This window comes from Bombyx mori, chromosome 9 (genome assembly GCF_030269925.1).
Source record: "Bombyx mori chromosome 9, ASM3026992v2".
Taxonomy (NCBI): domain Eukaryota; kingdom Metazoa; phylum Arthropoda; class Insecta; order Lepidoptera; family Bombycidae; genus Bombyx; species Bombyx mori.
The window spans coordinates 11763080-11789992 of NC_085115.1; the positions used below are offsets into that span (position 1 = coordinate 11763080).

The following is a 26913-nucleotide window of genomic DNA, read 5'->3' on the forward strand; positions in this document are numbered from 1 at the left end:
AATAGCCTTACGAAACAAGCAGAACTAAAAAAAAATGTTGATACATTTTTGTGAAGTATCTATTACACCAACACTTTTTATATTTTTACATAAAAATGGACAAAAATTGTTAATGTTTGTAGCGTGTGTGTAATGAAAGTGATTCCCCTAAAGAATGTGAACATGTCATCTCTCATTATCCCTTGTAGTAGCCGCAGGGACAAATAGTGTTAGTTTGTTACCTTTTTTTTTATTATGATTTCGTTCTTACATTCTTTACGCCATTTAAGTAAAACCATTATACACCCCTATTTTTTAATTAGTACAAAAAATTTAACTGGGCTCTAAGTATCTTTAACTAATCATATTTGTGTAGTTAAAAAATAAAAAACACTAAGTCTCAAAACTGTCCACAAAAATACGTAATAACTGGTAAATGCTAAATAATTATAAAAAAATCAATCAATGACCGATAGTAGGTACGTGCGGCGGGGTTTGGGTACCTACGGGGCGCTGCTCCATTGATAAATTCCGGGAAACTCAAGTCGAAGCCCACCAACCACCCCTTGTCCCTCTGCGCCCGCGCCGCGCCCCGACGCAACAATGACAAAAAACAGTGCTAAATTGTTATCGGAAGTGTGCGCATGCTTTTTTTCGTTGCAACAGTTGTTTGTTTAAGTTTTCCCTGACGCGATGGCTTATCAGTTCACATCACGGGAGTATGTAGCTATGCTTCGTGCGTACTTTTTGAGTGGAGAAAACGCGAGTGCAGCTGTACGTATGTACAGGGAAGACACCCAAACGCTCGACAGCCAAATGTGCGAACCGTGGTAAATGCTTACCAGCGTTTACTAGATCACGGTTCATTCCACGCACGGTCACCTACGTACGTCAAGAATGAGGAAGACCAGCGTTGTCACAAAATCTGTACGACGATGTACTAGCGTATTTTCAAGAGAATCCCCGACGGAGTACAAATGACGCTGATCGACGGTTTAACATCAGCCAGTCCTGTGCCTAGAAGATTATTAATAAGGCTGGATTACATCCGTATCACTACAGGAAATCTCAAGAATTAACGCCCATGGAATTCTTTTTGTGGAGTGAAATTAAGAGACGTGTGCACAGAAGTGAGCGAATTAGGCTCGAATGATTAAAACAGCGCATACCTGGACGCTACTCATGAAGTGAAAAGACAGAGAAGCGTACTTTTCTCGTTAAAAACAATTTAATGAAACGAGCCCGTCTGTGTATTAACAATAGTGGCGGATATTTCGAAGGACAATTGAAATACTTGTAAGTTTAGTAAATAATACCTATGTAAATAATTATTGTAAATATCACCTGATTCTAATTTCATAAATATGCCCAAATTTCTCTTTTCTTTTAGTACAGAATACCTTATTTTATTGTAATATTTGTTTATTGTTTTCTAATCACATACGTATTTAATTAATTTTAGAAAGGTACATAATTTTGCCGGTCCTAAGCCCGGATGAATATGAAGGAGAGGTTAGAATTTAGAAAATTAAATAAAGTAGGTAACTACATCACATGTTCTTTTGTTTCATTTTATTGTCTAAGGCCATCTACGTCACAAGTGCGACAGTACGAATGCGAATGAGTAGGATGGAATACCATCAATGGAGTTCAATGAACTAATGAATGGATTATAGGTAATATGTCCATGATTTCAGTGGGATTTTTTACAATAAACAAATGATAATAACTTTGCTATTTAAAGGTATTATGAAGTTTTTCCGTCACATATATGATAATAATGTCTTCCCTAATATGTCCTTAAAATTTTTGTACTAGTTATAAAATAATGGTGTATAATTAGAATAACATAATATAAAATGGTGGAATTGACGAATAAAAATTTTATTGGAAAGCTGTCAAATAAAATGTAGGTATATTTATTGTGCTAAGAAAATTTCCATGACTATAGATTTTAATAATTTTGTTTTGAATGAAACCTAAACAATACTTTCAGAGGCCAGTAACATCCTCCCGTTCTCATTACAAATAGAATTCTCATACACATTTTATATTCTAACACACAAAATTAATTTAACTTTGCCCGTTCGTATTTGCGCATTACTCCTTCGCTTAGAATAATTACACACTCCTTCGTTACTGAGTTCATGTTTTGGCAGGTTTTAATTAGTTTATCATAAAAAATATAGATATTTCACAGTACAGTTTCTGTAAACCGACCGAATGTTTATAATTTGAAACAATTCATAATAGCCATTGTACGGAGCGAAGACAAAACTCACCAGATTTCAACAACAATTTCGTGGATATAACAAGCTATTGTCATTGGTCGTGGTACTAACAATGGCAGTTGAACAGTGAAAGGAATTAGTTAATTACTTGAGCTACATCGATGCATTTAATGTCATTAATAAGAAGCTTCTTCAGGCAAATAGAGGCAAATTTTATCTATGTTCCTATTTGCTATAGATGATGTTCGGCCGCTGAAAATAGACATATTGTCGAAATGGCCATTATTTTTAAAATTAGACGCTGATTAATTAGGTAGTTTGCTGTAGCTTATTTTAAAATCATGGTTAGGTCAATAACATTGGCATATTATACGTAAAACTCGGAGATGTTTCGCTGTGACCATCGCGAAATAATAATGTATTTGTTTATTTGCATCGCCGGTGTTGTATGTTTTATGTTATAAGCTTCTCCGTGTTGTTGACATCAGCAGTAGTCAACTGAAAAACAATAAGAAAAAATCTGAAAATCAGTTTTTGTCAATTACGTAAAAATGTACATATTAGACTCAAACACTATTTTCGCGTAATTCTAAATTACTAAATAGAATAGAAAAATTCAAAAATAACAATAATATGTATGTTAGTTCTCCGTTTATTTTGGCTCCAGATGCTACATTATTACCGTGTATCGTTTAAGTTAAGTATTAAGTTGCATTCAGATAATTTTGCAAAGTTGTAACATCAGAGACTAAGAACTATCCGGTTCCTTTTCGTATAGATTAAATGATACAACGGTATCTAAAATCCGGTCGTCATCGGCGTCATTTACATTATTCTGAACGCGGTCTAGCTTGTAACTTTTAAGTGTAAAGTTAATAAGGCATTGTGGTATTAGTATGAAAACTTCTCTCATTAGCCCCATTGTAACAATTATAATGTGAAATCGGAGCGTGTTGGCACACAATCGGTGTATTCTGTGTGAACGTATTCAATTTTCTTTTGCAGATTTAATTATACTATACATTACTCTAAAAATAATAATTTGAAGTTTCCGTTTTTTCGGGTATCACGGCTTTATCCAGAAAAGTAGATTTACAATTTTTAATGCCATCAAAATATTGACTTGTAAATGAGTTAGAATGTGGAAATTAACGTGAAGATTTATATTAGTACATTTTCGTTTTTTTTTTACCAAGCAATTTCGCTTTAAGCAATGTCTCAATACGGGCATATGTTTATTGTAGATTTTGTAGATTATTAGTTTGGAATCAAAACCTCAAGCGCTTTATTTTATTTAAGCGCATATTTAAATCATTAAAATCGTCTTTAATGAAATTTCAGTCAAATCGGGATGATTCAGTCATTACATAAGATTTTATTTTCTAATGGATATAGATAATGACACGTTATGATACCTTTATTTCAAAATTAATCTTGCTAATTCCAAAATAATAAAAAAATACCGATTCTTATTCTTGGCACGAGTAGAATGGGGCTTAATCACGGGTATTAATCATAACGAATTTTGGTCGATTTAAACGCTTTTAATACTCGTGGTATCGGGTATTATGTGGTACTCCCGCTCATTGGCATCAGCAATGCTAAGAACTAAATGTATCTTTTGATTATCCTTTAGGACTTCTTTCGGTCATAATTAATTAGGGACATGTAACAGCGCTCGAGGATTAGAGTTTATTGAAGTCGATAACGTGGCCATCACTATGTCTTAAAACACATTGATGTGAGTGTAGAAGTTGGGGATAGAAATTATGAAGCTTGCTTGAGATTGTCGATGAGATCATAAAAAGGAGACAAGTGTAACATCAGTATAAAATAAAAATAGCACGAGATTTTGAAAAACACGAACTGGTTTGCCGTTTCTGTTTCGACTATGAGCCAATCCTGATCTTAAGATTCAATTGTGATGATTATCTGAAGTCTCAAGGTTGACAGCGGCGTTTGCGCTATGATATATCTGGGCTCCGGTAACTACTGCACTCCAGACGATTCTTAAATTCATTTGCATGCAAAGTAAAAATCTCTAACGGCCACTGGGGAAATATTCGAACGAATACTTTTGTTGAGTCTTTATATCGGGCAAGGATTAATAAGACATGTGTTCAGCTAATTGACTAACTTAGGTATATTGGGATTACAACCTATCGTGCTATCGACAGCCCGACAATCTCGAGACTGACGTATCATCATTGTATTATAATTACCGTTAACACATACATATAATTGTTAGTTGCTATTGGGACATTTGTGGTCCCTACACTTTAATAGCAGCTTGTCATCATTTATTAATTCTTCAAAACTCTGAAAGCTTTTCTTTCTTTCTCAGGTTTTTGTAAGTGGGTACTATAATGACGTGATGCAGTGATGGCGGCGACTATGGCGTCTTCGGCTCACGACCCCTATGCGAGGGAGGGTGAACTGCGCGTTCAACACTCCAGAGATGGTTCCAGGGATTCCGGGATCTTTCACACGACCAAAGGTCTCTGGAATGCTCCAGGGCAGAACAACTGTTTCCTCAATAGTGCAGTGCAGGTCAGTCGTTGTTCTTGTGCTTTAATCATCGTTACCTCTTTAACAGTACGTTTAAAAATGTATTTAAATTATTGAATTTCCTAATACAATATGTCGAAAAACTTCAATCAAAAATAGACTCTTAGTTGATTAAGTCGTGCATTTCGTCAAATAAAAATTTTTATAATCTTCGCTAACACCTAAAATCCGGTTTACTTAAAAATTTACGCGGCGCTGGATTACTAACCCTATTTCTATTTTTTTATATATTCCATGTATCAGCACGCCAACAAGCAACATTGACATTACTTTAGTTTCGTAAGCAAGACAAATCTATTCTGATACTTTGAAATCGCATTTAATAAGCACCTGTTTTTAGATTTATACGGCTAGAAACGTACAGACAAGTCTTGTGTGTACTTGATATTTTAATTGCGTTTTTATTATCGTTTTAACGACTACCTGATTATTAAAAACTTTTTTAGGTACTAGTTACGTCGAGACTACCTAGCGTGGGCGTTCATATTTAATTTTATAACCGTAAAATTGAGCCTGATGAGCTAGCCTTGTGATTTTTATCTTATTACGTCATAAAAAGATTCTCGTTAGTGGTAAGATAGTTTTCGATACGAGCCGAAGATTATTTACCTAATGAATAAATAAATATTTTTATTAAAAGTCAAGCTGTGAACTGTTGATACTCTGAATTATTATGGTTCAGTTATTGAAATTGGCTCTATTTTAGAGTATGGATGTTGAGCCTTTGTGCTTTGACGTCTTTGTATGAAATGGTGCGCTGATGCAATTAATTTAAATCGCATCTTTTCGAATAAAAACTAATTGACTAGCAGTAGTAGATAGTAGATTTATTTCATTAAGTTTTTTACGTTAATGGCCTTCACCGACAGCTTTGGTATGAGACATTAATAAAATATCCGTCAACTAGCTGATTACGTATTCGTTATTATTTTTATCGTTATAGAGAGAAAGAGCGAGTGTGCTTTATTGTACACAAAATAAATAAAAATGCAAAACATTTAATACAAAAAAAGTACAAAAGGCGGTCTTATCGCTAAGAACGATCTCTTCTCTTAAAGTATATTATGTATTTGTATTATTTATTTTATGTAAATAATACCTAATATTCGATTATATAAATATTTGAGAGGAACGAATCAAAAGATAAAATTAAACCAGAACTAAAGTAACAATAAGGCAAAAAAAAACTTTGAAAAAAACTAATTACTATACCATTGCAAATATGCCACTTTTATTTGTTTTTAAGTAGACAAATATAGCTATCTTATTTGACGTTGTAAGTTGAAGTTGAGATCAAAATATGTCTTTCGAAAACTGGTCCCACTAAAGGCAAACAATGTGTCGCGATAGATTGTCAGTTAGACGGGTGGTATTGGATCTCAGAGTTAAAGCAAAATTTAATATTATTATGTACAACTTAGCATCAGCTTTGTTGTTAAAGCACTATTCTGTGAGATTGAATTGGTTAATTTAATTAGGTGTTTGATATTTTTAGAATGTTGTCTGTTTGGGTTGCTACTGGGTTAGTATGATGTAAATGTATAATGCAACGATCGTAATCACATTTTTCCGTTTGTGACACGAACAGATAGATACGTGTGTTATATTGTTTTGCTTTCAAAATCATAAATTGCGAAAAAAATCTAGGAGTATAATTGCTATTAGCAAAACGGGTCGTGTTCAGTTAGTTACGGATATTTTTTTGGTATTGCACATCACGCTTTTATTCCGAGCGACATTTCATTAAATAATAAATATCAGTGTACACACAAACATAAATTCTTTTAAATCAATCTATTTTTTCTACTTTCAAAGTTTATTGATGGATTTTGTCAAACTAAAGCAATTAAGAAAGGTCAACGAACTATAAACGCGCGTCCGCCATACTGAATACATTTTTTTTTTCGAAACTCGTTAACCATTTTCCACGGTCAAAGGTAAGTGGTCAATCCACTAGACAATATCGTCTGGTGACATACGTAACGGCTTGTGCTCATTTTACGCTAAAAAATGTTTTTTGAAACCTCAAACTTATTTCACTTCTTATAAGATACAATTTAGTATGACTGATTTTTATTGAATCGTCTTCCAATTTTGTTTTAATGCGACTTCTTCACCAGTAATATTTGGCTTAGAACTGGTTTATGAACTTTATGGATATGGCAAATACGTGCTTTATGGTATATTGATAAGTTGTTTTTGAAAAAAAAAAGACCGAGAATTTGTTTAAGACGATCCTGTCATTCGTCTTTTCCTGTCGCAGCACCGTTCAATTCGAAACAAGCAGAATTAATTCGTTCCGAGTGATAATTTTTACAAAAACGCGTTAATTATTGTATTTTTACAACATGGATAAAACTTTGAAACGAATGCCTAATTAATGCTATATCAGTATCCGAAATCCGGACGGTTAACGTGGTATGGACATATGATGCGTAGAGAGAAGATACATGTGACTAGGAGATGTATGGAAATGGTAGTGCAAGGTAGAGGGGGAAGAGGTCGACCAATGAAGTTATGGATGGACTGTGTGAATGAAGATATGAGAGAGAGAGGAGTGAGTGTTGAGATGACGGCTGATAGAAGAGAATAGAAGAGAAAAATTAGCTGTGCCGACCCCACCTAGTGGGATAAGGTGGAGAAAAAAAAAGAAGATATCAGTATCCGAAATAAATTTTGTATTATAACAAATATAACGCCAAAATAACGACACGAAATTCCATAGTTTGCATATCAATATTGATAATTTTGTTTATGAAATCTCTTTAATTGTGCGACAACTAAAACTAGTGTTCCATTAATAATTGAAATCCGATCACATTGGCATCATCATCATCATCAGCCCACAGTCATCCACTGCTGGACATAGATCTCTCCCAGTCCACACCACTGAGCTTAGTTTTCGGCTCTCCTGATTCATATCATCCATTGGCATCTCAAGTATTAATTTTATGCATTACATCATCTTTTTTGTTTTCTTATAGACCTGTAGAAAGATCGAAAATTAAGTATTTCCTGTTTTTTTTTTGTTGATAACATTAAAGCGCGCTAATTTCTTCTAAAGAAAAGGTCAGTTGACAAGAAAAGGCGAAAATTGTACCGTAATTGTAATTGTTAGGTACATGTATGTATGTAGCATACATACCCATATACGTATGTATGGTACCCAGGCAGACATGTTTTTTTTTATTGCTTCGATGAGTAGACGAGCTCACGGCCCACCTGGTGTTAAGTGGTTACTGGAGCCCATAGACATCATCAGCATTATCCTGCCCTTCTCCCAGTCACCTGGGGTCGGCGCAACATGTTTTCTCCTTCCATACTCTTCTACCATATACCATTTCTTCGCTCACTCCCCTGTTACCCATATCGTCTTTCACGCAATCCATCCATTTTTTCTTAGGTCTACCTCTTCCTCTATATCCTTCCACATTCATAGTTAATACTCTCTTACCAACTCATCATTTTCATTTCTTCTCATCACATCTCAGTACAATTACAACTGCTGCCCTATATACCCTTCAAACCGAAACGCATTACTGCTTCACGGCAGAAGTAGGCAGGTAGGCAGTACCTACCTATCCGCGCGGACTCAACAAAAGAACGAGTAACATTTAACAAGGTTAACAGAATAATACCTTTGGTCCTTGAAATTGAACAAACGCTATCACGATATTCCAATTTAACTTAACATTCAAAACATTAATTTTAAAAAACTTAGTAGCGCCGATACGCGTACAACATAATGTCTTTTTTAAAGTGAACAAAACAAAACTGAAATCGTAATTTAATATTATGACCACCGAAGCAGCCCCGTGCCACCATTAGACTCCCATTAACATACCGAGTAGCTTGTTGAATATGAACATTACATTGAAATATAATGTAGACATTTATTTGGTGAGAATGAAATAATATGGAAGTGAAATTTTGTCACTGGATTTTTCCATCAACTAATGATTATTTCAACTTTTTTCTTTTTTTTTATTGCTATATACAGGTAGGTTAGCTCATGGACCACCTCGTATTAAGTGGTCACTGAAGTCAGTACATATCACAACGTAAATGACGCCTCCTTGAGAAATACAGTCACAACTACCTCTATTATATCCTTCTAACTATGGGACTGGAACAGACAGGAAAATGGGACGGCAGGATTTAACTTTTTGACCTCACACTACTGTGTACCAGCATTTATTCACAAAATGCCGATAGTATAAAAGATGCTCGTATTCTGAATTATAGCTAGAAATTTGAGAAAAAAATGGGCATTGGACTAATCCGTGAAGCGCAGACACGAGCCCTGATTGTGAAATATGAAATTCTAGCGACCCACCCTCGCTTCGCTTCGGAAACTGTAATTTATTATTAATTTCTCCACTATTTAATGGATGTTATTATACATATAAACCTTCCTCTTCAATCAATATCAATAAAATAAAAACGCATCAAAATCCGTTGCGTAGTTTTAAAGATTTAAGCATACATAGGGACAGAGAAAGCGACTTTATTTTATACTATGTAGTGATTATTAATCAGCATTTAAATGATAGACTTATTCATCGAGGCATTCTGATATATTTTTATTGTCGTCTTCGAGGCTGTTTGCTGGATCTCAAACTTTGGTTAAAGAATTTTTCAAATAACTATTACAAACAAAACTATATTATGAAATAACATTCCACATTTTCACCAGCCTCATATAATACATATTTAGGGAACCTTGAAATTTGAAATGAGTACGTATCAATCTAGTACTTCATCATTTAGATGTTTCAGTAAATAATGTATCTAGATTGTACATTAAATATGTGTGAATTTTATGAATTTACCGTGCATTTAATGGAATGGTGTTTAAGCAGGTTGAGGAGTTAATATTCTCAATGAGCTTTAGAAGGAACATGTTTGTCTAAATGAGATGAAAAATGGTATTCTAAGTATTCGAGTTTAGATTATTTTAAGTATTTTTTGCCAATCTAGGTATACCGTTAGAGTCATAGTTAAGAGAAGTTATGAATGAGCTAACCATGGGAACTCTAGAACAGTTTGAGGTATATTAAACGCGTAGTAGTGTATTAATAACGAAACAACGGTCGTGTGAATTCTCAAACCTTCAAATCTTCCGTTTTGTTTTTAACAGTCACGTTCCCATAAAAGGTATCACTTATTTAATTGGAACACGCGATTGCCCTATCCATCTTGCTTGATTACGGGAGATTACTTCAGCGTAACGCATATATGTATATTAACGTGCCAGATTAACTCAAATTGTAATATATTATAACTAAAGATGGCTATTTCAGACACACACACACACACACAGACACGCGGTGACGTGGTTTATGTGAAAAAAAATTGTAGAGTACCACTAGTTTTCAAAATAAGCAGACTACTGTTTTATTTAAAATAATTTAAGTAGAAAATTATATATAATTATGTACCTATTTAATGCACAATATTTGAATTTATATAACTGTTCAAGTCCACAATCATTTTATCTGTTTTTCTCATTACCTATTTGCTGGTAGGTTATACTCCTTCCAGCTGTTGGTAGGTGAGTCACGGGGCTCAACCTGAGAGAATTTGCTAACATTGGCCCTAGCAGGAGCAGGGCTTCACAGAAACTACAACTGGAGCATAATCGTGGTCTGCTGAGAAGAGGAGCTCAGTGGGTTGTGTCTATGGGTTAGTTCACTCGTCGAACTCTTCGTCGGCTTTGCTTTACACCGTTTGTGAATCATGAAAATGTGGAAATATCTTTAACGAAGGAAGTGCGATACGTAATTTCCTTAGTTTTTGTTTCGACGATTACGAGTATTGTATTGTATTTTATGTGATTGTGAACAATTGTTCTAATAGTTCGCAATAGGAAATCGGTTGCGCGAGGACTGTTCGTTAGTGACTTAAATAACAATAAGAAGCTTTTTGAAAAATTAGGTATTAGAGGCAATGTATGGCGTTTTGTGAGGACAAATTTTTGCCGCGGAGCAGTCATGTGTTCCGGTTTGGGGGTGGGACAGTTGTTGTTAGGTACATTAAAGACATCTACCACAAGTTGGTGGCGGTGTTCACTTGCAAATTGTATGTGCTCCGGCTACTGCCTAACACTAGGTAAGTTGTGACCTTGTCTGCCCAACTAATGCAATGCAATTGAAGAAAGTTGTAATTTAGATAACTAAGGTTAAATCAATATATCGATTTTGATCTGTACAAAATTCGTTTTGAAAGTACTTCCGTATTCAATCGAATGCGCAAATTATACTTTCAAAGTATTTTATTAGCGCAGTTTTCTAATTTCATTTCTTACTAAAAACTTAAATGACATAGACTGTGATTGATTATTGATTTGCAGCTACGTGAATATCATTCAATTCGATGTTCTACTTTGGTATCTTGAAAAAAAAAACTTGCGGCTTTCTGTCGCAAAAGAATAAAGAAACCACGTGTTTCGGTGTGAAAAGTGTAATGCCCTTATTTGTTATCGTTAATTTAGCTTGAATCGAGCGATGTTATCTCTCGAAATGGGCGGTAATACCTACATATGAGTCGTCTATTAACAAAGGTGGCAATCTGTGCATTTGGACAAAAAAAATTTATTGATATGTCAATACAGATTGATTTGAATATAATCGTCTCCTTCAAAGAATACGGTTCAAAACCTGCATTAAATAAAGGTTAATACTTAACCTGCTATTTATCTAAGATGTCGTTCAGAAGAGTTTTGTGACTGCCAATGGAATACAAAGTCAATAATTCGTTTTTCTGATTTACCAATAATTCTCCAAAAGTCAGATTGCCGGCTTTGATAATAGTCGACTCATATATTACACACACGGAACCCTTGGCTTGTGTGTCGCTGCCTCATGAAATATTACTAAAATTTAAATTTAAACTTACTAAACTAAATAAAGTGTTAATGTATTAAGAATGTGGGTTTTGCTATTATGTATATTTCTTCTTACACTAGTCAATTCTGTAGTTATGGATGTACCTATCGAAATGAACTCAGAACTCTATACTGCTATCCCTTTCTAGCGTTTACACAGTGAAAGACAAAAACAGTAGTTATATCAACAGTTCTAGGTATGGCGTGACACCGTGTTTTAGTTAGGGCTATCAAGACATTACAGAATATAATAATTTTAACATATTTCAAATAATGATTTTTCAATGTATTTTTTAGAAAATAGAATGGACGGGCGATCGAGGTCAATCGCTGGTGTTAAATGCTGATCGGAGCCGTTAGACTTCACGTGAATGCCACTAACCATCTCGAGACTTGTGTGCTTAGTACGAGTATTTTACCGTTCTCGATAGCGTAAAAGCTAACTAATTTTTCACAATTTATATGCAGTCGGAACAGTACCCCTAGCGGCAAACGTAGGCAAACGTTCCAACTGCAAACAAATTTGAGTTAACTTTTACGCTATCGAGAACGTTAAAAAACTCGCAAGCACATTGAAGTCTAGCTTGCTGCTTTGTGACAGAAATGGTGATTGTAGCTGTGCTGCGGACTTACAACAGGCCTTTTATAAATGCCTATAATATCTAATTTCACTAATATCGTGTCACACAGCGAGCAACGCTATTTACATTGTAAAGCCAGTTAGCTTCCGTGTATACTTAAATCACGTCATTACGGATCCTCCCGATCCATTAACGGTGCTTTTAGGTACCACAAGCGCCGGTCATCGTCCTCGTCGAACCTGTCGCTTGCGACGAAGGGCTCGAGGAGTGAATTGACCCATAGACACAGCCCACAGAGTTTCTCGCCGGATCTTTTTAGCGGGTCGCGTCTCCAATCCGGTGGTAATTTTTTTTTTTTTTTAATTTTTTTTATTGCCCTTGTAGGCAGACGGCCCACCTGATTACCGTCGCTCATGGCCTTCAGCAATGTCAGGGGCAGAGCCAAGCCGCTGCCTACCGCTTTATACTCTTCTTCTGCGAAGCACTGCTCTTGTTAGGGCCAGTGTTAGCAACATTCCCGGTTTGAGTCCCGTGAGCTCACCTACACGTCAAGGAGAAGCTGAAATAGCCTCTCAGGCTATCAGCATAGGTAGGAAAAAAAGAAAAAAAAGTATACTTAATGTCAGATGAGCGATAAACTGATCCATCAATCGAGTGCAATTTAAAAATACGAAAACTTATCCTGGCAGCCCTGTCAGTGCAGGTAACCAAACAATTCCCTTTGAGCAGGTGCACGTGTGTGTACACAAGTAATTTCACTACACGTCGAGTATTCCAGTCATGCTTGAATTTATCTGCGTCCGAAAGGCGCCCCCTGCTTTTATATATAAGTCATTAAATTGATTAAATTAATAAATTTGAGAGGAATGAATTAAAAAATATTTATATATAATAATAAAAATAATTAACTAAATACTTAATACTTAAGTGCATATTTTAGAAAACTCCTTATGTAGAACAGAATTTCATTGTTTTCCATAATTTCTTGTATATTATTTTGCAGCAATTCTTCGTTTAATATATATATTTAACATTCTGTCCCATTTAGTATGTGTCAAACGTACGTTCGTATTTAAAATTTTTATTATCTTTATACTAGATTTTTTCTTATAGAAATATATTGATGTTCTATTATTAATGGCGGCTAGATGGATTGAATATTATTTTACTTAACATACGTGTATTAAATTAGCAAATCGAACTTAAAATTAGACATATCTGATTTTTTATTACGATATAAGTTAAGCTTAAGTTAACTCGAGTTGTTTTATTGTTGATTGCTTTGTTTTATTGTTAAAAATGTATCAATGAAAAACTTTTAGATAATGTTTGAGACATTAAAACAAGTTAATGTTTTTTTTATATGTGATGATGTCGAAACAATTAACTAGTAAATATATTGAATTTTATAAACAGCTACCCACCCGGTAAGTTCTTCGCTTTTTGCGCATGTCTAAATTGTAAGTGTCATGAGGAATTGTTCGAGATGATCTCTCCTTTACCATCGCATCTGTCGCCACAGGGGCAGAATTCATCCATAGTATATGTAACCGCTGCGTTCATGCACAGTGTCTCATGAGCGCTATCCCGTATACTGTTTCAAACGGACGGCAACCACTCACCATCAGGTTGGCCATATGCTCATCTGTCTAAAGCTTCGATCATGATCGAAGCTCTAAAGGCTATAAAAAACACCCACACACATAATTCCGTTAATGTTTGAAATAAAAAAATCATAAACATTTTCTCAAACTCTTTATTATTACCTCCTCCTCGCGTCGTTTTCCTCATTACTGAGGGTCGAGACTCCCCCGCTGCATCAGTTTCTCCCGTACGACTTCCCTCCATCTGCTGCGATCCTTTGCTTCATGAAGGGCATTGTGGAAATTGATGCTTAGAGAAGATCGTATTTGGTCCGACCATCTTGTGGGACTGCGTCCTCTGGGACGTTTGCCATCTACCTTTCCTTTTATTATTACACATAATCTTATTCTCGACAACGTAGAAAAAAAAACAAAATAGTAATTTTACACTTTATTTTATTATTTCTCTGGTGGTATCATTTGAAAATAAAAATCCCGTTCCAATTTCAATTTGAGACACGTCATGCATTCATGCGATGCGAGCTCCTTCGCTGAATATAAAATGACCAAGTACGGACATGTGTGACATGACAAAAATTATTAAAACACATTTATTTATAGAACCTTTATGGCTGGGAACATTTCGTTTCTTTGAGATTAATATATTTTGAAATTTAAATCAATCGGTAAATACTGGAGAATACTTTTAAGCTTTACTCGACAAATTGTTGAGAAAATCAATTTGTTATTGTAATGTGTAAATTAATAAAAAATCCAAATTCCATTTCAAATTCAATTCTCTCGAATAGTTATTTTTAATTTGTGTTGCCTATCAAAAATAGACGAGACAGGAGCAGGCATGGAAAACAATATTCAATAATAATTATATTTTAACGAATCCTCTAACCGGCAAAATAAGCATCTCTACAGCCTTGGGGTCAATAACTGATTCATTCAAATTCTATTCTTTCTAGTTCCAATAAATTGAAAAAAAAAATGCTCTAATCGCCATTAAAATATAAAAATAAGCTTTCTTTTATTTTGTGCTCTGAAAGAAGTTCAATCATTTTGTTTTGACCCACAATCCGGGTTATTCAGTATAACATGTAGCAGTGTTGTATTTTGATGCGGCTGACACTTTTACGAGTGGCCGTCTGCCTGACGTCAATCCATCATTGGAAAAGATGGCCTTGCATTGTCAAATTAGGATAAGAAATAGTGGGAAGTATTTTTTATTGCGTACAACCGACCTGATGAGGGTTCAGCGTCGCTCATGGACATTAGTATTGCCAAAGACAGAACCATGTCGCTGTCTACTCTCTCATTCATAAGGTGAAGAAATTACTACTAAAGGTGTATGATAAAGGAAAAGTGATGTAAGTCGAGGAGGTGCATCTGTTGATAATAAACCAGCCGCATACGATGATTTGCCCACTACACAAAAATACAGAGGAAGCAATATATCAAGTCTTCGTTCATTTTCATCTATTAAATCAAAAATATAATTTACCATATATAACATTTACGCCGAGATCGTTATGGTGATTATAACATAAGCATTGTGCACTGAAGAATAGGGAATTCTCTAAAACTAAAAGACAGGGCATGGACCAGTTTCGTGGAGACGGAGTGGTGGAGCTCGATGGGGTTTAGTCGGTAGTTGGTTTTGCGGGGCGGGTCCTGCGTGTTAAGACGCCGCGCAACGCCTCGCGCGCCTTTCTCAAGGCGTAGTCTCCCGGTAGGAAGTGGAAGAAGAGGAGGACTTTGGTCTTCCTCTTCTCCCCTCTTCTTCCCTAGAGGCGCCGGAGTCCGACATAACCCAGTCTATTACCCCTCTCGACCGGGTATCCGTAAATGGATTCCCTAGCGTTAAAAAAAAAAAGGGCATGGTCCCGTGAAACAATAATAATGACAATGTAGATAATCGCTTACTAATTTATTTAAGTACAAATATCTGATACGTCAGACGTGCTTTAAAATTAACACCTGATTCCATATTTCAACTAATAAATTTTAAAAACATAAACACATAATACCAGATCCAAATCACTTCTTGTGTAGATTAGCCTACACAAATGTATAAACAGGAACGTCTGTTTCTAATTTCATTGTAACATTATTAAAATAATAAAATAGATGAATTATCATTAATAAAAATACGATGAACATAAATCTGCAGTAAAAATGCCAAAGTTAATTTTGTGAACGAAAACAGAACACCTGTATTAAGCAATCGAACCACAATGACGAAACTGCACGAATTTAATTTCCACATCGCTGATTTCAAAGCACCTTGTATAAACAGAGGGGGCGTATAAGACTAGCGTACATCACCTCGTAGGTAAATGTCTAGGGAACTATTGAAGGGAACAATGAGAGGCGCGAGGTGGGCGCCGAGACGGTAGCGTCATGGGTCACCGGCTCCGGAAGGAACCCACCGTGGGAACCAGCCACACACGAGACTACTCCCCACCTGCCCCACATATAATTACCACTTGCATTAACTTACAAGAAAACTGTAAAGCAATTATGAATTCATAATTTTAATTGGGTTAACTTTCAAATGATATAGGAATATATAATAATTATTCAGATTTATTTTTCGATGTTCCGTATGTTCTATGATATTTTATAGCTACTGATCCAGCGGTAGCCACAAATGAGGCTAAGTAGAAATTATAAGCTATACCTAAATACTCTCCAATAAAACCACCAAGCAATGGGGTTATTACCCCAGATAAAGATTTCATACTATTTGAGGCACCGATTATAGTTCCTCTATTTGTGTTTTTACTTCTACTAGCAATCATTTCCAAAGTGGTAACTCTTCCTATTGATCCACATAAAGCAAAAGGTATTAATAGCAACACAAAAATAACGATACTGGAAGTCATGGATAAACCCAATAAAGTAAAAGATAATACAAGTGAAATATGCAACATTCTTTGAGAAAAATCTTCATCGTGTTTGTACAATTTCGTGATGTGGCCAATGAAATACGTGCATAAAGATCCCATACCGCCCTGAAAGGCTATTAAATATCCCAATTCTTTTGGAGACACCTCATGGTATATTTTTAAAAATAAACTAAAACTACTGAAGTACAATCCAACACAACACGTTATAAGGAGCTTAAATAAAAACAAATCCCAGAAGATGCTCCAGTCAATTTTGCGAAATTCATCAATGGATTCTTTAGCTGTTTTTGTAATCGAATCCAAAAGTTTTATCGGTATGGTGACTTGTTTTTTGGCAAATTTCGAAATCTTTACATCAGGCAGTTTTCTGAGCAAAACTGAAAAATAAATATTTTACAATTACACTAAAAAAAGTTGGAATGAAGCCAAATATTGCCCAAATTTTAAATACATATTTCTTTGAATTGACTGATTGAATGATTGACTCTCAATCTTCCCGCGAATTAGTATTGACCGATATCACGTACTTAAACAGATACATCTAATTTTGTAAATAAACGTTCTAATCAGTATATTTATAGGATTTTTGTAAAAATTATATGTTTGCCAAAATGTATGTGACGCCGCCACCTCGCACTTAATGCTATATAATTTCTAATTTACAGATTCCCAGATCCTGTGTTGATTAATCGTGGTAGTAATTAATATGCTGCAACCTCGGACTGGTTGCTACTGCTATTTGGTATATCGAGGATATTCGTTGTCTCGCTGGAGCTTTTGCATTATCTCTCCAAGTGAGAAGTGGAATTCACGTTACAATGTTCTTTTTGTCTGTAATGGGCACTTAAAATTTATTTGTTAATTTGACTACTAGGTAGTGTTACTCACATGTATTGAAAATGAATATAGCACTGACTACACAGCAAATTACAGTGAATCCGTTATTGGGATAGGCTTCCATTATGTGTCCTCCAATGATAGGACCCACAGACATTCCAAGTCCAGTCATTGTCGACATCCTTCCATATATTATTGATTGTTTGGTCCCATCTGTCTCATAGTCTGGCGCTAAAGCGTTCGTCAATAGTTGGGTTTGTTTGGACATGCCTAAAATTAATTTGAGTATTAAAAAAAAACCTATCTCTAAAAAAAGTTAGTCGTTTCTTTGGTTATTTTAGTATTTTAATCGTTAGAACACAGGCTAATTTATTTTTAATTACTTTAGACTCATCAATCAATTGTTAGATTGCTATCAACAAATTCATAAAGGTATATAATATTATTATATAATACTACGTAAATTACATAGAAATGATACGTACCTATCACAGATCTTAACAATAGAAATAGCGTAATTGAGGATGTAATCCCGAGCGACACATATGCGAATGCACAGATGTACAGGCACAACAATAGTATTGGTTTCCTGCCTTTTGTGTCACTGAGACTTCCCTGGAATTGAAGTAACATACATCGAAATATATTGGAGTAAATGGTTTTGCTAGTTTTGCATTGATTAATTTAGTTTATAATTACTAGGCTGCACTAAAAGTATCGGGAATGGAATATTTCCACTGTTCCTGTCATATTAAAATATTTTTGATTGAAAACTCCTTGGTTTTAAAAATCGAATACCATTTATTTATTTAAAAAAAGATTCTCGGTCTTGTCACGAGGTTTTGTCAAACTTGTGTAGTCGTTGAGAAAATGGAATTGCGATGATTTATTATGACTTTCGAAGTGGTTTAACACAAAAACAGTGTGTTGACCGGATGATTTCTCCATTTGGTGATGAAGCCCCATCCAAAACCACAATTTATCGCTGGTTTGCTGAGTTTCAACGTGGACGTGTCAAGCTCAGTGATGATCCCCGTCAAGGTCGTCCAAAAACTGCAGTCACCCAAGAAAACGTTGATGCTGTGCGTAAGCTGATTGAGGAAGATCGACATGTGACATACCGCGAAATTCAGGCAACTTTAGACATTGGCATGAGTCAAATACAAATAATCTTGCATGAACAATTAGGTGTAAAAAAGTTGTTTTCCCGATGGATACCGCATTCGCTCTGTGAAGAGCAAAAAGCGGCTCGCGTTACTTGGTGCGTCAGAACTCTCGAAATATTCCACGCAGGATCCTCAAATGCTGTATACAACATTGTATCAGGTGACGAATCCTGGATCTACGCGTACGAACCCGAAACAAAAAACCAGTCACGAGTTTGGGTGTTCGAAAATGAGTTAAAGCCAACAAAAATTATTCGTTCACGGAGTGTTGCAAAAAAAATGGTGGCCACGTTTGTCTCCAAAACCGGCCATGTTACGACTATTCCTCTTGCGGGACAAAGAACGGTTAATGCAGAATGGTATGCTAGCATTTGTTTGCCACAGGTCGTTTCTGAACTCCGTAAAGAGAACTGCAACCGCCGCATCATCCTCCATCACGACAATGCGAGTTCTCACACTGCGCACAGAACAAAAGAGTTTTTAGAGCAAGAAAACATAGAATTATTAGACCATCCGCCATACAGCCCCGACCTAAGCCCTAATGATTTCTATACTTTCCCTAAAATAAAGAATAAATTGCGTGGACAGAGATTTTCATCACCTGAAGAAGCTGTGGCCGCCTACAAAACGGCCATTTTGGAGACCCCAACTTCCGAATGGAATGGTTGCTTCAATGATTGGTTCCATCGTATGGAAAAATGTGTCAAATTTCGCGGAGAATACTTCAAAAAGCAATAAATACATTTAAATAGTAATGTTGTGTCACTTCGTTAATTCCCGAAATCTTCAGTGCCGCCCTCGTACGGGCGATTAAATTTGAATTTTCAAATAGCAATAAGTGCAAAGGCTGAACCATTCTTAATATAATATTTTAATTTATTCACTTAAAAAACTAAAAGTACGAATATGCATATGCTAATCGACAACCGATAAATATAGTAAAATCCATTTTAGCAATTTTTCGAGTATTAGCTAATCGACAGCCCTGATAAATATAGTAAAATCCATTTTAGCAATTTTTCGAGTATTAGCTAATCGACAGCCCTGATAAATATAGTAAAATCCATTTTAGCAATTTTTCGAGTATTAGATAACGATGAATCATATATTTATCAATTACACATTCGATTGCATATTATCTATTCGTGCGTAATTGGAATAGTCCTTTAGGCGACCAGCGTATAGGCAAAGCGAATATTAAAAAGTTTTTTTTTATTGCCCTTGTAGGCAGACGAGCATACGGCCCACCTGATGGTGAGTGGTTACCGTCGCCCATGGACTTCAGCAAAGCCAGGGGCAGAGCCAAGCCGCTGCCTACCGCTTAATACTCTCCACAAGCCTCGTTTGAAGAAGGACATGTCATAGCGCTCGGGAAACACCGTGGAGGGGAGCTCATTCCATAGCCGGACGTTACGTGGCAAAAAAGACCTCTGGAAACGCACTGTGGATGACCGCAGTGGCTCCAGGCAGTATGGATGAACTCTACTCCGGTGGCGGGCGGTGTGATGGTAAAAACGAGATATCGGCATCATCTCGAATAATTCCTCGGAGCATTTTGTCTTGCAATTCCAAATTCTGCCAGTAATTATTATCTCCGGTTGGCGAAACTTAAGTCTTTCAAAATTCACTGAAGTAAAACTATAAAAACTTACGACGACAGGTCCGGATATCAGCTGGAAGCCAGAGTACAGAGCACTCATCGTTCCTATTTGTATGTGACTGCATCCTAATTGTTTCGCATGATTGGCTAGTTGCGGCATCAACATGCCCGCTCCGAACATATCCTAAGAAGGTATAGAGGTTTATTAGCTGTATGTAGTATTGCTGTATATGTTCCGATAAGGATTATCATTTTTATTTAAGTTTTTACTTTTCTGGTTATATTTTCTGTTGCTTTTATGAATTTTTCACATAAACGATTATAGAATTGAGACTTAGACCTCATATCATATATCTAGGTGGGCGGCGGTTTCACGATGTTGATGTATATGTATGATGTATGTGCCTTCGATGGGGCGTGAGCTCGTTCACCCGTCAACAGTTAAAAAAAATGTTAACATAATTTTTTGTAAGACTATAATTTAAATGCTTGCATGTCATGATTAGAGATTTAATGAACTTCCCTCCATGGTGTTTTCTGCCTGTCCTACTTCTGAGAAGAGTCCTTAGCGGCAGGTAGCAGTTTCACTGCCCTAGCATTGATGACTTCGATCGTAGACGGTGACCACTCACCATCAGGAAGGCCGTAAGCTCAGAGGCAATAAAAAAAGAAAAGCTACATACCAAAAAGCTAATAGATTGCAATATTCGCGTAGCCATCCTGACGATTAGCACTCGAAGTCACATAACCTCAAACTGTTTTAATCGTAATCGACATATTTACTGAAGCTTGTTTTTGTTTGTCACTATTATTTTACATAATAATATGTTTTTCTTTTTTTATAAATCCACAAGTGCGCTGTCTTCTACGAACATGTGTCAAGTGTTACTAAATAACGATAATACATATTTATCTTATCTATGACGCTGACATTCAATTTTTATTCTAAAGCGAAATGATCTGAATAAAGATATAAAGCATTGACGTAACAAACAAGGTCTTGTAATCGATTGTACGGCTATTTTTTCGGTCTGCTTTAGACATACTTTTGTTTTTCACAGTAAGTCATTGTGGCCTAAAAGATAAGACGTCCGGTGCATTCGTGTTGAAGCGATGCATCGGTGTTCGAATCCCGCAGGCGGGTACCAATTTTTCTAATGAAATACGTACTCAGCAAATGTCCACGATCGACTTCCACGGTATAGGAATAACATCGTGTAATAAAAATCAAACCCGCAAAATTATAATTTGCGTAATTACTGGTGGTAGGACCTCTTGTGAGTCCGCGCGGGTGGGTATCACCACCCTGCCTATTTCTGCCGTGAAGCAGTAATCCGTTTCGGTTTGAAGGGTGGGGCAGCCGTTGTAACTATACTCGAGACCTTAGAACTTATATCTCAAGGTGGGTGGCGCATTTACGTTCTAGATGTGTATGGGCTTCAGTAACCACTTAGCACCAGGTGGGCTGTGAGCTCGTCCACCCATCTAAGCAATAAAAAAAAGACTCAACTCGATTTAGTTTTTCTTTTGTTACTTTTGTTACTTCAATTAAAGTACGACATTCAATCTTAATGTATGGGATATAAATTAAAGATAATTGCTAATTGATCAAACGTTGTAGAGTCAACGGTCGTTGGCTTAGAATTTTATAATGTTTTTGTGTATTGGAAAAGCGTTTTTTTTTATTGCTTAGATGGGTGGACGAGCTCACAGCCCACCTGGTGTTAAGTGGTTACTGGAGCCCATAGACATCTACAACGTAAATGCGTCACCCACCTTGAGATATAAGTTCTAAGGTCTCAAGTATTCGAGGATGTACAAATACGCTTAGACCCTGTATATCCGAAAGTTTAGTAGTTTTTACTTCTCCTTGACCAACAAAGGATTATGTTTATTTCAATGAAAGCAATATTAATCGGTAGCCACCGGCTTGGTTGTGTCCCTAATATTACAGATGTCCACGAGCACCAGTCAAACCATTCAGCATCAATTAGACCGTTCGCCCATTAAGGCCATAAAAAATCATGCTCTATTTCTCGAAGTACGTCTAATAAGTATTAGACCTCTAAACTATTTTTCGTGTTCACTTAAACTAGGTACCGAATTTTGTAATATTCTAGCTTTAAAAGTTCATCACTTTTGAAATGTTTATTCTATTTTTTTTAAAGATTGATGGGTGAGGCCACTATCTCCCTGGTGTTACATTAGCGGAGTCCATTGACATAATAAAATTAACCATCTTTGAGATGTGTAGTCGAAATCGCTGGCCCTTCAAACTGAAATGAATGACGGCTTCGCGTCAGAAATAGACAGCGGCGTTAGGTGGTAGTAGCCTGCCTCTACGCTTTACGATTCTCCCTATAATAATATATAATACATTTTTGCGCAAAAAAAAAACGGAGCTTAATTTTTATTACACAATGTTTATTTCTTCATTGCGCAACATGTTTTAAGTACGTACTTCCTTCAGCTCAAATTGATTATTCGCATTTATATTATGGAGTCTTTGGGCTTGGACTATGGGTGAGCTAGTGAGGGCCATTTAAAAAATATTTACGGAGAAAATCATTAATCTCCTTTGAATCGAATGATATTGAAAACCTTGTAGGCTAACTTGTACTTGTAGGCTGTAGGTGTGTTTAAGGCTAACATCAAATTGAAATCTGCATCATCGTGGTCATAAGGCTCGATCACCGACCACCGACGCATCGAAACTTTAACACGTTCTCTTATAAGAGCTTATATGGCTTCAGTGTAATCTCGCTTGTGGGTGGCACAATCTATCCGTAAATTATTTCCGTCGTAAAGTCCCACGACGCGTAATCTCAATTACAGCTTCACATTTACTGGGTCATTTTTATTGCATTTCTAATAAGCGGCTTCGGGTTTGTTCGTCACGGTTCACGGACTCATTGTTTTTGTTCACCTTCGTTGCGGAGGTCAATTTGCAAATTGTACAGATGTTACATACGTATTTCTCCCATGAATTCGTTTTTATAGAAAATCCAATTAAAAAATAGAAAATAAATTTTAATAAATTTGAATTAAAAACAGTGTAAGAAAAAATGATTTTATTGTAAAAAAAGCGTGAGTTACTTTTCAGGATATTATCAAAATAACCCTTCTACTCATATCTGTTCATAAAATATTTATCACTACTGATACCATGCACCCCACGCTTTTTTTACAATAAAATTATTTTTTCGTACACTATTTTTAATTCAAATTTATTAATTTTTTTGTTCTATTCATTAGTTGGATTTTCTCTAAAACCGTATTTTGTTAGTTTTTTTAAACTATTATTTATTTTTAATTTTTTAGTGAATTTCAATTTTTCAATATTATCTTTATTTTATTTTTTTAATATTGAATTGTCATCGGTCCTTAACAAGTATACCAAATTTCGAGTTAATCCGACGTTTTGACGGCGGTCAAAATCGTGTTCAAAGATTCCGTTACATACTACATACGTCTGAAGCTAATAAAAGGGTATTAAAAAGTAGATGATTTAGTCTACACAAAACTATATTCTAGATAATGTAATTCGAACAGTCCCATCGCTCGTCACTGAGGAGGTCCGGATGTATTATACATTTCGTTCTAATATATATCTTCCTTCAATTTCCATTCGCTTCGATTACGGAAACGCAAGTTAATCTCAAAATAATTGTTAGACAATGCAACTGCACTGGTTTTATTCTTGTAACTAATTTCTGTAATAATGAATTGTGAGAAAGATTGTGTCGCTGAACCATTGTTATGTTTGTTGAAGTTCATGTGAATTAAACTTTTTGGCTCGACTATTTGGTCTTTTTACATCAAGGATAGTTTTAAAAAAATAATGAAATATACAATTTTAGATTTTTTGAAAAGTGCTGATGGTTATCCCAACATAAATTTTGAAGCTTCTAAATTATTAGCTTTTAATTAAGTGACATCGTGGAAGTGTCTTGAAAACGATATTGTTCAACGTATAATGGGTTGGAATAATTTTCTTTAATTCCTTCCTCAATTCTGAGAAACTGTGCTTCAAGCAAAATATGAAAGAAAGAAGACGCTTAAAAGATGATTAAAAAACTAAATGTATAGGTAACTCTTCCAGCTACAACAACAATATTATGTTTATTAATATGTGTAAAGTTTTGAATATTTGACAATCTTGTTTCGTTTATTGATTTAATTCTGAATTGAACCCTGCTGACCTATCGTTTGGAACACTCTTTAGAGAATTAATCGGTCTACAGCGTATTTGGACACACTTTTATTTCAATAGATTTTGTCGTACGACGTCATGCTTCAGTCAATTTTCTTATAACTGAACCGTGTTTCCTAAATTAAACCGAAAGGGGTTTAAGCGTTGGCTTAATTAAGTCGGCTATTTAAATGATATGTAATAAAGCCTCAGTAGTATTATACTTTCAAGAAATTTTAATTTGTTTTATTAATCCTGTGACGATTATATTGGGTCACTTAATACCAGTTTTTCATTTTAAAACTTACAGGAAACATTTTTTTTTTCATACCTAAGCTGCTAGCCTTGAGAGGTTAGGCCAGCGTAACCGAGCGATTAGGTGAACTCACGGAGCTCTAACCTGGGGAAGGAAATGCACACGGAAGGGAGTGTATTTTAGAGTCACTGGGGTAACTGATAAAAAATGTCTTGAAAAGCAAGTGTAGTAGCAACGAACTTTGTTATGGTGCTGTATAAACGATTTGAAGAAATAACCAGATTTCCATTATTGAAGGCGGATTAGTCTTCCATCTCACGTCTGTCTTATCTGTTAATTTGTATATAAATTTTTTTAATTTAACGTAATCATTATTTTAAGTTGCTAACGTATTTAACGACAAAACGGGGTAGCTCTACAGAATTAAAAATAACCTGTACTAGAATGGGTATAATCTTTATTCATAAATTAAATCATTTTGGCCACGGGAAATTACCGTTCTGTTCCGTCCGCTTCCGTTAGAATTAAAACGATTCTTAACATCCCAATTACGGCTTACTAGGTGTTAAGCTACTGAAGACCATATTGCTCTTCTTAAGAGATGAGATCAAAGTCTCAATTATTTTAGAATAACCGCTGTCCTATTCTCTAGATAAGAATGCTTTACGACAGAAAAAACTATCACAAATTTCACTGTAACTTTTTTCTATCAGCCGATTGCAGTGGCAGTTTGTTTTCCTCCCTTAATGTATATCAGTCTAGGTTTTGTTTTAGGTGCTAGTGATAGGGTATGAGGTAAGTCCACATCTAGGGTAACCCCATTCCGCCCGTATCTGCCATGGAGCAATATTGTGTTCTGGATCGAAGATTAGAGATCTCATTTTTAAAATGAATGATCGCTTTAATTTGGCTTTGGAAATCGCTAAATATACCTACGTAAGTAATTTATGTAAGGAATAATATTTTAGTTATTCAATTTTTGGGACAGTCTTTTACCAACCTTATTTGCTCTATCTAGTATACTAAAACCACTAATTCAGCGTTAGTTCCACGATGAATTCCAAGAACTGTGGCCCCTCGACCTGTGACTGATGAGTCACGCACCTTCACCGTTTTTAAGGATACCTCCTGACATCGTAAAAACCGTCATTGTCCAATACTGACAATGGAACCTAAAAAGTTTAAAAGGCAGCGAAGTTTTATTGTTTCGGTTTTGCTATAGTTCACTAAAGTTATTGCTTAAGTTCATTCCGATTTGAGCAACCGACGCGCGTGGACGTGCTCATTGTTTTGTCGGAAGTGACTACCGGTGATAATAGATCATTGTTCGTGGCACATCTGTGGCCTAAGTGTTTCTCGGAATTTGTACCTGCGCCTAATTGCAAGGCATTGCCGCCCGGGAACTGTGCAGTGGTTCTATTCACTCTAATTCTATTCTATTTATTCTATTCACTAAAATTTCTAAAATTCCTAGAATCGCTTCGGCCAATTTAGTGTTACCGACGCAGGGGCCTCGCCGCAAGGCGAGCGCGTGTTTAAGTCCCGGGGCCGCCCCCCCCAGGCGAAAATCACGTAAAGATGGAGGAAAAACTTTTCATCGATTTCATTCGGGAAAAATACCCGTCAATCGCGCCCGAATTCGAAGCCTATAGGGCCTCATTTGGTAACTATTCTCCCCCCGCATCTCTCGCCGCCGTCGCCAAACATGCCTCGCAGGCATGCCTCGCGTGCCCCGCCGCCGGTCCGTGTTCAAGAGCACGTACGCACGCCGCCGCCGTAGCGTCTAACGCCCCCGCCCCCGCTACCCCCGCGCCCGCGTCAATCACGTCAGTTTCGTCCGTCGCGACCTCAATAGCGTCTAGTTCAGGCTCCGATACCGAATCGGAGATGGACTTCGAGTCCGCGACTAGCCCTCAACCCGGAACCTCGGATGGGTTCCAAACTGTAACGCGCGGTAAAAAGCGTACTCGCGTCGTGGAGTCCCGGAGCTCCATGACGAAGCAAACCAAGTCCGCGACCGCCTCCCGACCGCAGGTAGTCGTGACGCCGGAGTCGGACTCCGCCCGCCGCGTAACCCCACCGCCGCGCCCAAAAACCGCGCCCGCGCCTAAAACAG

General features: G+C 36.3%; 2 protein-coding genes across 2 annotated transcripts in view; one reads left to right on the forward strand and one right to left on the reverse strand.

The window, feature by feature from the left end:
- Positions 1 to 26913, forward strand: part of LOC101744043 (uncharacterized) — a 123743-nt gene that overhangs the window by 13825 nt on the left and 83005 nt on the right. Inside the window, exon 2 of the mRNA XM_004931082.5 lies at positions 4555 to 4760. Within this exon, the coding sequence (XP_004931139.3) occupies positions 4593 to 4760 (168 nt within the window). The 5' untranslated portion in view covers positions 4555 to 4592. The remainder of the gene's footprint in view (positions 1 to 4554; positions 4761 to 26913) is intronic.
- On the reverse strand, positions 15746 to 21249 carry LOC101744189 (major facilitator superfamily domain-containing protein 9). Its single transcript, XM_004931083.5, has 5 exons — positions 21033 to 21249; positions 20402 to 20533; positions 18069 to 18198; positions 17635 to 17853; positions 15746 to 17123 (listed from the first exon to the last, which is right to left on the reverse strand). The coding sequence occupies exons 1-5, from the start codon at positions 21066 to 21068 to the stop codon at positions 16414 to 16416; spliced, it is 1227 nt and encodes a 408-aa protein (XP_004931140.2). The 5' UTR covers positions 21069 to 21249; the 3' UTR covers positions 15746 to 16413.